At 40.7% G+C, this 10,991-nt stretch overlaps 2 protein-coding genes across 6 annotated transcripts; one reads left to right on the top strand and one right to left on the bottom strand.

Annotated features, from left to right (window-relative positions):
- The first annotated feature begins 2,572 nt into the window (after positions 1-2,572).
- aptx (aprataxin) lies at positions 2,573-7,122 on the top strand. Of its 4 annotated transcripts, none has more exons than XM_022239566.2 (7): positions 2,573-2,668; positions 3,358-3,532; positions 4,419-4,537; positions 4,874-4,933; positions 5,154-5,257; positions 6,247-6,328; positions 6,722-7,122. In XM_022239566.2, the coding sequence occupies exons 2-7, from the start codon at positions 3,365-3,367 to the stop codon at positions 6,798-6,800; spliced, it is 612 nt and encodes a 203-aa protein (XP_022095258.2). In that variant the 5' UTR covers positions 2,573-2,668; positions 3,358-3,364; the 3' UTR covers positions 6,801-7,122. The 4 variants fall into 4 exon arrangements, with proteins under 4 accessions (XP_022095258.2, XP_087001864.1, XP_022095257.2 ...); XM_087145738.1 differs by lacking the exon at positions 2,573-2,668 and adding an exon at positions 2,704-2,858; XM_022239565.2 differs by lacking the exon at positions 2,573-2,668 and adding an exon at positions 2,886-2,983.
- LOC110981743 (bcl-2-related ovarian killer protein homolog B-like) lies at positions 7,013-10,881 on the bottom strand. 2 transcript variants are annotated; one of them, XM_022239562.2, is made up of 3 exons: positions 10,694-10,881; positions 9,350-10,161; positions 7,013-9,100 (listed from the first exon to the last, which is right to left on the bottom strand). In XM_022239562.2, exons 2-3 carry the CDS (start codon positions 10,040-10,042, stop codon positions 8,990-8,992), a joined length of 804 nt encoding a protein of 267 aa, XP_022095254.2. In that variant the 5' UTR covers positions 10,043-10,161; positions 10,694-10,881; the 3' UTR covers positions 7,013-8,989. The 2 variants fall into 2 exon arrangements, with proteins under 2 accessions (XP_022095254.2, XP_087001863.1); XM_087145737.1 differs by lacking the exon at positions 10,694-10,881 and adding an exon at positions 10,356-10,534.
- Positions 10,882-10,991: the final 110 nt, after the last annotated feature.

The following is a 10,991-nucleotide window of genomic DNA, read 5'->3' as shown; positions in this document are numbered from 1 at the left end:
TCAGCATGTACCTGTGCAACCAATCATAGCGAGTAAACCGCGTCACGTGGTCCTTGCTACAATAACCGAGTGATGGCCATTTTTTCGCATTGCGCGTGTAATAAAAACAAAAACACCAATATTTCAAATTTCCATTTTCTTCGGTTTCGCGCTTGGACCAGTATGGAATACGGCAATATTGAAAGAGGTTATTATTAATTTCTAGGATAAAAGAAAATGATATTTCGTCTCCGGGATATTTGTTGTAATCAGCCCGCCTGAGGTTTGGCGGGGGGGGGGGTTGGAAGGGGTTAAGTTGGGTGGGGTGGATAGGTCACAGTGAAAATTGGAAGGGAGAACGGTGTTTCCGGAAAACATTTCAGAGCCCTCATTGTTTAATTTGGCAAATGACATTGCTGTCACCAATATCTCATTATTAAAAAGAAATTAATGGCCTGGTAGTAGCAATCAATTACCTTTAACTTTTAAAATGTCGATAGCAATATCCAACGATACAGTTGCCCTGCACTGTGTTTGTCAAAACCATTAGTGCAGTGGCAAAACACTTGTACTTGTGGGCAGGTGGTACGCGCGCGTTACATGGCTCTCCGATATGCCAAATGTACGTGCGCGTAAAAGGGAAGAATGTACACTGTACGTGTGACGTGAGTTGCCGCGGCAGTTACGGCGTCTAATTGGATCCGTCGCTACAATGCATACCGGATTGCTCAGTGAACTCGAAAAGTTTGAACAACAAAAACAGCTGGTTAGTAAGGCTACTAACTTTAAACAGTAACGAGACCCATTTAGTTTTTCTAAGTTGGCCTTGTCACTCAGAGCACGGCGCCCGTGTAATTTCCCAAGGGTCGCCGAGCCGTAACGGGAACATTTTCTATTGACAACAGAAGCATCAATGAACTGGTTTTTATCACAGACGGTAGTACATTATCTGGAGGGCATACGCCCCGATGCGTGCAAGTTGTATACGGGGTTCACGGGTCACGATATTAAAGTAGGTCGGGTTACCACCAAAATAGTACACATAGGCCTACATGTATGTCCACCACGGTCGAATTGGGGCTTTTTTATGTTCATATTTGTGCATATGATATTATTTCGTTCGATCTATTCCGCTTGTAACTACATTAAAACCAATAACAAAACAAAAACGACATCTGGACCAAGGGCTGCAATGGAACCCCATGGAGAGACTCTTTCTCAAATTGAATACAATGAAGCTACCACATCCGAAATAAACCTCAAACGTCTGATAACAATTATCAATCGCAACTTTTACCGCCATCATAGATTATTCATGCTTCAGGGTGCACTTACTTTACACCAACATAACAATAATTGGCCCTTCATTCCTTTCGACGCGCTATTTAGGGCCGGGGAACTTCTGAAATGAAACCAAAAAGCATGTTGATTAAAAAATGCTTAATGCTTTCAAGATTTACTGTATTATCTCCCTGCAGCTTTGCAAATCATCTCTCCGGAAAGAAAACGAAAGGTAAATCCCCCCTTCTGCTTAAAATTTAGCGAAAGCTATCAATGAAGCCCTTGCAGCTTGCTGTCAAACGGCATTCTGTCCATAAATACTTTATTTTGCAGCGAAGGGGCAGCTTATGAAACTCCGTCAACAACTGGGGAATATGAAGCGAGTTCAGTGGCTGAAGACGTCGCTGAGAAGTGAAGGGAGCTGAGCCTATTAAGAGAGAAGATTTCTTAGAAGAGAGTGGAGGGTGCATCACGAGACGTCTTGAAAGATTGCTTCAGACTAGACGAGTGTACATATATGACGGACTCCCTTACAAATATGGAACGTAGCGGAGCTATTGGGTTTGTTCTAAAACAAGTAATGAGCAAAAGGAGCTGTAGGGCAAATTCTATGAACTTCGTGATGTGCATGCGTAAATGCATAAATACATAATCCACGAATAAAGAACGTTGCATTCAAAGATTAGGAGTGTTGTAAAAAATAATGTGTATCCCAGATTAGACGCCATAGCTGCGGCAGCACCGCACTCATGTCACACGCACATTCTTCAGCTTGACGCGCGCGTGCATTTGGCAAAACACGACACCTTATTGGTCAAAGAGGCATGTAACGCGTGCGTACCACCTGTCTACGAGCGCCCCCGAGCATTCCCAGAATACGCCATACTCGTCAAAGGGGAGGGGTGTAATAATTTTACCGTCACACAGCAGAGCCGTGGTGAAACAGGGGCTGCGATGGGAAATCGCTAAACTCAAACTGCGGGAAGATTGTGACAGATTTTGTTCGTTCAATATCTTTCACAAAATTTATGAAACGGTACAGCGATATGCAAAATGAACAGTAAACGACAATCCCCAAAACAGTTTGGGTTTAATTCAGCAGCTCTGTAGTTTTGCACTTCCACGCTTAGCATATCCTTTGAAAATCAGGGAATGGTGTCTGATGAGAATTTACGACAAATGCAGCTAGTTTCATGTTTATGGTTCATCTCCAAGGACAGCTACAAGACGTTTCTTGTTCATGCCGGGCAAGCAAAATTTGCAGAGGGCGCTAATTACAGTACGCAGTACATTGCAAGTACAAAGTGGACGTTTGAGGCCGTTTTCCAATACTCTATTCGTCTCCGTCAGGATTTGTCTATGAAACCAATCCCCGATTGTGACCCCAAGGCGTTTAAATCAAATCAAAGTACTGTAATGCTTTGCTATTTTTCCTCTCACTTGATGTTTGGTGGCATTATTAAACTTATTAATGCGCTTACAACTTCAAAGTCACGTCGTAAAAACCAGTTGAAGCCTTAACGGAGCCGAAGTCGAGTATTGGAAAACTGATTGGTTTTTAGACGGATGCTCGGCTTCATTGCGCGCGTACAATAACAGTAATTCGTCTAGGAGCTAGCTAAAGTCTGGTTTCCAGTCTGTTTCTTAAACTTGCCAAGAGCCTATCTTTGACCACCTGTCTTTTACTCAATAATACAACGTGCATGCACTTGACAGCACTGATGTGAATTTTTTTTTGCTTCTATCCGTGGTTTCATATTGAAAACAAATAATAATATTCCTCATCCAAAATGCAGTTAATTTGTCGGATAGAATGCACAGGGTTTAATACTTCTTTTGCTATGACAGATTTAGGAATATTTGGACAGCTTAAACATGTTAAACAGAATTATCGGTATAATTTGTGCAATATTGACGTGTTGTTTTTGAAACTGAAACTTTGAAGTTTCTAACTAAGCCCTGCCAGTGTCACTTTGCATGTTGTTTTTAACCACATAAGATGAATGTCAACCACAAAGTTGTATGATTTTATATAGTTTCTTCATAACTGATTTCAAGAAAAACTCTGCTTGATTTTTTTCTCTTCCATTAAAATAGCGACGCCATGGCGACTGCAAAGCTTGGGAAAAAACACCTACTGGAACCGTCTGGAGGTGGTCCTCCAGCGAAGAAAGGCCATTGGAGTTTAGGGCTAAAAGATTCCATGAACGACCCCAGCAAGCAGGTGCAGGAGGATGACAAAGTGGTCGTCATCAAAGATAAATATCCCAAGGTAGGCCCGATGGTAGCCCCTTTTAATGGTGGAACCCCTGGCTGGAGGAAGTCCAATAATTAATATGAACTGCATTATGAGGCTAGCTGGATGGTTGCTGTTGATTCAGACTAGTCTGAGTAACTTAGACCCCACAAAGTACCTTTTTTAACATTCAGACATGGTCGGGCGATAGTAGGGTCCAAGTACCTTCCATCTAGGCTTTAGCTTCTATATAATTCAATTCACTCGAAAAAACTCTTACCCCGAGTCAAAATCCTCCAAATTCACCTCTAAAACTGTCCTTGAAATGTCTAATGCCATCTATGGATTAAGTGAGACTTGGAGATTCCAATAATAATAATATGGTTTATTCATAAGTGGGAAAAGAGAACTTTCCCCATCAAATCAGAAACACTCTTGTCAATGATCTCGAAGACGCCATCTTTCCTCAAATAGTGATTTGAACTATATGTTGATGTCCTGTTGATGATGTCACGGTGTGCCGGCCTAGCGGATCATTCAAGTATGCTGTGTTGGCACTTGCACGCTGACAACTGTTTCCTGAGCACTGTAATGTTCAGTGTACAGTTTCGATATGGTCACAGCCACTAAACTTTGCACCGCTTTAATTTAAATTTAATTTAAAAGGAATAGAAATCTTCATCTCGTTAATCTTGCTAAATCATGGCTGGAGATACTTGTAGATGTGGGAAGCTATTATATTGGTTATAATGTACAATTGTGTGTGTTATTGCCAATGATTTTGTATATGGTTTGTTCAACAATCTGTCTGTTGGTACAACTGAATGTTTGGATATTCAGTTGAATTGAAGGTTGAATATTTGAAAAGTGAATTATTTGAATTGACTCAGCCCTAATTTTCTTGTTATTACTTTTCCTTGAGGCAAGATATCACTTCTTGGTGCTTCCCAAAGAGAACATAAGTAAATTGAAGGCCCTGAAAGCAGACCATTTGGACCTGCTGAAACACATGCATGAAGTTGGGCAAAGAGTTATCGAAGGGTGAGGTTTTTCACTTTTTTTTAAATGGCATTATTGTGTTTTGACACCTCACTTATGGGGTAGTATTCATGCTTTAGTTAATTTTAATTCCCTTGACAAGTTTGAATTCAAATTAGCCTGCCAACTCTTGAAGGCACTGTAATCAACTTGTTCAGATATCTGCACTTGTAAATGGATTGCTATAGGTTCGAATCCCCACTGAAAGCATCTGCAGAGTATTCAGTTGTGTGCATGTAATATTACCCTTATTTGAGACAAATCTGTGTTGCTGATTTCCATCCAAAGTATGAATTCCTCTTCCAAACTGTTGAGATAATTACATCTTTTCCCCTTCAGGGCGATCGGGGAAGAAGGACTCTCTTACAGACTTGGCTATCATGCTGTACCGAGCATGAGGTAAAATTTGATCAGACTTAATGACTGAAGTTAATAATCTTTGCACATTTTGTGAAGAGAGAAAGAAAACAGATGAAGAGAGCTATTAAATTTGGAAGAACGTCATATGGAAAAAGCAATGGGCATTCTTAAATCTGCTTGTATCTGAACTGTCAAATATATATTGCATAAAAATGACAGTAATGTTGTGGTCTCATAAAGTGCCCTTTTCTCATTTTAGCCATTTGCATCTTCATGCTATCAGTCAGGATTTTGATTCTCCGTCACTAAAAACAAAGAAACACTGGAACTCCTTCACGTCAGCATACTTTGTTGACTCCAAAGGTAATGTATAAATACATGGCAAAACCCCAAACTGCCGCACTGGCTTTGGAACTTGGCAAGAACTACTTTGTGAAGGCTTAAAGAGACGAGTTGTTTTGAAGGAACTTTCTTTGAATTGCTACATGTGAGCTATATAGCTAAATGGGAATTTGAGTATTTGTTGGAATTATTTATTGTTTCAGGAAGAGCGCTTCAATCAGTGTTACTCTTAGTATGAGGTGTGATGTGATCATTTCATGCGGCACTTTGTAAACTGTCTTGGATTCACTGTCCTGTTCAGAGCATTATCCAATGTTGTAGTTGAGTTCTTTCCATGTACCTAGGTTCTCTGCTAGATATTGGACTAGGTAAAAGGAAATGAAGCTTGAGTACACAGGCTTTTGATCGTAATTGCACTAACGTAAGATTACAAACTAAATTTAAGACTTTGGACACTTCCAGTTTTGTAAAATTTAAGTTCTGAGGAGAAAAGTACTCAGAATGTACTTGGCCAAGTACTTTTGTCCTAAAACTTAATTTTTATTTAACAGTGATAGTGTGAAGTCATCAGTTTACTTTGTAATCTTACCTTTGTGAAATGCCCATGTACTTCAGCTTTGGTCCCTCCTAACTAGTTAAATTTTTTATTGTAAAGATGAACAAAGAAATTGACTGAAGCGAGATTTGAACCTGTGACCTCTGGAATACCGTACTGGTGCTCTACCAACTGAGCTATCCAGCCCTATGTTGGTGGCTCTTCCCATTTGTCAATATCTCTGTTCGGAGGCCCTAGCTAGGAGCCATTAAAACTGAAACATCATGTAGCCAGGGATTACACCCCAATTACACGACACAACCTGGGAAGTGGTGAACAGGGATCACTCAGAGAGAATAGTTACATTTTTGGTAGAGAACTTGGTACTTTGAAAAGTACTTGACCACAGCATTGGCATCATCCCAGATCTCTCTTTGTTATACGTCGCACTTTTTCTCTCACGCTTAACTTGCAGAAGTCATGGATCAGTTGGAGACAGAAGGCAAAGTTGACACCTCGGCTAAGAATCCTGAGGCATTACTCAAACTGCCGCTCAGGTGAGTATCATCAGATATCACTAAGGATGACTCACTACAGTGTAGCATTCTTGGTTAATTGGATCTCAGTGTTGAAAAAAATTCACAGACAAATGTACATGTATGGAGTTTTGTGGACACCTCTCAGGTTTCTGTTCTGTGGACAGTGCACTGTTAAATACATCAGCCTGAACTGGTGGAGTATCACATGACTGGGATATTTTGGACGATATGTTGTCTGTACCACCTTTGGGTGGAAGGTGAGCAGTGTTGGTGGTGTGAATCATGGAATGACAAAAGAATTTATTGCCTTAGAGCCCTGTCTCTAATCTGTACAGGAATTTCACACTTGGTTGAGGTAGGAAATGTAAAATCAATTCAAGTTTTGCTTCTACTTTCTTTTTCTGCTTTCAGGTGTCATGTGTGCAAGAAGGAGCTGGCGACTATGCCCAAGCTGAAAGAACACATTGTCACTCACATCAAGAAAAGATGACCACTGGCTTAGGCCTGGGGTGATGCTGCCAAGGAAGTTCTGGGAGGGGGCGGGAAGCAGGGGAGGGGAAGTGATCGGATGTTGGGTTTGGCTTTTGCTATGACAAGAAGACTTTAAACAAACAACCTTTTTGTTGCACAAAATCCCTTTTTCATTGACTGTACTCCATTATCTAAAAATGTCCAAAGTAAACAACATGGAAAAATCCAAAATTTCCTCCAAAACTTTTATTCAAAAACTAAAAAAATTTCTGTACAAGAATTAGTACATCTCTGTTAATACTTCATTAAATATTACAGTTGTGAGTAGTTTGAGAAAAATATTTTGCATACATTGATTTATTTTAATATACTATATACTATATACAGTGTACATGATATGGGAGACTGCTTTCATCAGATACTTGGAGAATATCAATGTTAATCCCTGTGGAATTGTTTTCATCACCTTATGGAATCCAGCGTGATTATCATCTGGGGGAAAGTCCCCCTGGTGTGACCAACATAAGTCAAATTAATTTGACTGTCCAATTTTTACTCTTGATTATGCATGGCAAATAAAGAAAAGGGGAAAACTGCATAAATGGCAACATCTGGGTCAAAGACGGTAGAATCCAGGTGAACGGCTCGCTTCGCTGTGGCTCAGTTGGGTACTATCCCCCATCACAGGAAATTCAGAACCATTTATAGGACCTACATTTAATCTAAGCAGCACTCAAACCAATTGCACAATCAGTGAGTGACTGGGTGTTCGACTGGATCACAGTGGACTTGAGTCCAATAAATTGGATACACGTCATCAGAGTACAAAAGCCATCAGGTGACGTGTGTGCATAAGCAATCTTGTGGTCCATACTTCGGCACAAATATTGCTCTACATTTGGCATGCAACTCGTAGTGCTTTGAGGGATTTTTTGGGAACTGAAGTGACTTGGACAAAGTTCCTCTACCTTATGCGAGGGTACTTGTGTAGATAAAAGATTCAATTTTTTGTTTCTGATTGAATATCGAAAGTTGATGCGGTCGTGTACATTCAGAAATAGCCACGGTTATTGTCACTAAAAATGACACCATGAATTTCATTGATCAGCTAAGGACAGTGTGGAAGGAGTGGCTAACCTATTGCGCCACAAGACCTTGACGTCACTGGGTAAACGTTTTGTTCAAGTGCCTTGTTGACTGACCTGATATCACACTATCTTTGGCGTCACTTCCCACGTGTTGGAATTCAGTATCTCAGTTCCAGTCTTTGAGTAAATATTTGTCAGACTGCAAAGTGGATATTTATTTTGCAGAAATATAATCTCCCTGCAAGAAATAAAGTTCTTTAAAATTTGAAAATCCTAACATTGATGTGTTAGCAGAACCCATGAGTAATATCCTAAAAGTTAATGTATGTATAGTTTTGAAAGTTTAGAAACTTAAATTCAGCTAAGTTGTTGAATTTATTGTATCCTGGCAGGGAATTACTAAAATCGTTCACACACAATTTCCTTTGTCAATACTTTGATAAGCATAGTCAAAAATATACTTACTAACGGGCCCTTTTTTTGTCACCGGCCCAAAAGCAAGTTCACAAGTCCAAATGAAGTTGACTGGCCTATGGGGTGATACTATAATCTCTCAAATCACATTTTGAAAGGTTTCTTTTTCTTCACTTGCCTGAGGGACAGCACTTAATGTAAGTTTCAAGAGTCCCATAAAGAGTGTGTCAGTGTTTGTCAGCGAGGCTTATTGAGAACAACATTTTAAAATTGAGGCTTTTTTGGGTTTCTGTCAAAATGCTTTAAAATTAGAAGTACACACCTGTACTGCTTTAGTACCAGGTTGATTATTACAATGCTTGCATCTGCATTACCTTCGCGTTCCAAGGAGTTGCTGTGACTGTCCCTTCATGTATTATGTATCATAATCAACTGAAAACTTAAAGACCTGAAAGATATAAATATTATTTAATATTTTGTAACATAACTTGTAACTAGATTTAGTTTTAAAATCCGTTTAGTCTAGGCAACAGTATAACAAGTAGCATACTCGATGCAATTCAGACAGAAAGTTCTTCGGAAATGTTGCTAGAATCTCAAATATTTTTATCAAAGTATGGTTTCGGTGGAAAGTCACAGTTTATAAGGCTTGGAGTGTTGCGTAACTATGATGCTTGCTGTGTTGGGGGCAGAGCCACTGGTTGAGCTAGGGGAGGCCCAGCGTGAGGGTGATGCCAACGGCTGCACCGATGATAGACAGGAACCAAAGACGAGAGGATGAGACTCGGTAGCTCTGGACATGATGAACCATGGCGGGCTGTAACATGGGTTTAGATGGCAACAAGGTGTATCAGTTATAGAAATTTTGCTTATGGCGGATGGGACAGTGTTTAACATTGCCTGGAAATGGACAGACACTTATTTTGTTTTAATCCTAGATGAAGCCCTAAGTGTAACACACATGCTAATGACATTTGATACAAACTCTCCCCACCCCAATCAAGAAGAACATAAAAGATAAGTCAGGAAAGTTGAATCTTGTAGGAGTTCCAGATAGTGAGCTTACCCAGCCTCCTTGTTTAACAACCCAAGCAGCCAAGCGTCTCCTGGTGAACTTTTGCATAGAATCTACAACGATGTTGGCATAGTTCACGTGACCCTGCTCCACGCATTCCACAACTAAGGCGCCGGTAAATGCAAAGAGCGCCACCACGCGTGCCCAGGTGATGGAGCGTCGGAAGAGCTCGGCGGCCACGGCCGTAAAGACTGTCTGCAGCTGGGCCCCGGTTTGAAAGTTGACATGAAGGTACGTGCAGACGTCCTTGAAGAGATATGGGTACATTCGGTCAAACTCCTGCGTGATGGTCACGAGTTCGCGAGAGACGTCGCACGCCCCGCACGCCATGTCATGCCCTTTCGGCTGACAGGCGCGCACAACGTCATCAACCTCCAGGCCTGGCGGATAGATGTCGTGCTTGAGGAGGGAGTTCTCACGCAGCTTGGTGAAGATGTAATCGCGGCACAGGACCCGCGTCTGCTGAACAACCATCTCCTCGGTATACGGGCTGTCAAATAGCTTGCCCAAACCAATGAAAGTGGCAGCTTTGATGGCTTGCTCATTCAAGAAAGATGAAACCATCTCAACAGCTGCCAACATTCGCTCTGATGATGTCTTCCAGCGCTCCTTGAGCAAGAAGGAGGCAGACATACTACTGCGACTTATCCGACGAGTCTTAGATAGTTTCTTGCCACCTGTCATGATTGATTATACTCTCACTCCTCAATCAGGACCTCTTCAATCCAAAATACTCTCCTGTCGTACTACTGCAGGAAAATGTGGATTGCTATGGAAGACTTGGCGGTAACCCGTTTGTTTATCTGAAAGAGAGTTTGGAACAAATAGATCACATAAATAATAATAATGTGCAATTCACTAAGCAATAATATAAGATTTTAACAATAAATTAATTACCAGTTCTCATCTGCTTACTGATGACGTCATTCTTGAAATACTGTTAGTCATGTCAGTGTTACTTACTGACATACTGAGCATACTAGCAGGAATCACTAACCTTCATTTTATCCTCTCCCGGGAGAGGATAAAATGAAAATCTGTCATCAGGTCATTCCATTTCCAGTCAGCCACAACCTTTCTTGAACAAAAAAGCTGTAATTCATGATAATTTTATTACAAAACAAATTCTGCAAGAGTTAAACAGGTACTAACGAAAGAGAACTAGTCACTGTAACCGTACGACTAAGCATGACGTATCACATTAACTACATTGCAAGCCTGTCTTCGGTACATGTAAATGATGTATGATGATATACGTGTAGATTCAATGTTGCAGTGTCGGAAACTCACCAACGTGCCAACACTGAAATCGACATTTCAAAATTACACACTTACCGCACGTGCTGATGATTGATCAAACTACCCTTGAATTTACATGACGCAGATCTACAGGTCTAATTTTGACCCTTAAACCTCTAAAACAAGATAAATGGGGCAATTTTTAGCAGGTGTTTGTACCACTTCGTGACGAAGTCCACCAACATTGTTTAGGAAGTTTATTTGCGCCACAACGCCCTCGTTAAAGTTTTGGTACTGCGCCCTCTCGTGCCACGATTCAGAAATAATTTTTACCGCAAATTCTGGCAAAAAATGAGTAATCCTAAGAGAGCTTGCGATTCTGAGTAGTTGAACC

The sequence above is a fragment of the Acanthaster planci genome, linkage group LG14, assembly GCF_054643075.1.
Source record: "Acanthaster planci isolate LZ-2023a linkage group LG14, COTS_SCS, whole genome shotgun sequence".
Classification (NCBI taxonomy): domain Eukaryota; kingdom Metazoa; phylum Echinodermata; class Asteroidea; order Valvatida; family Acanthasteridae; genus Acanthaster; species Acanthaster planci.
The sequence above is the reverse complement of the archived record's forward strand: the minus strand, read 5'-3'. Positions and strand labels throughout refer to the sequence as shown.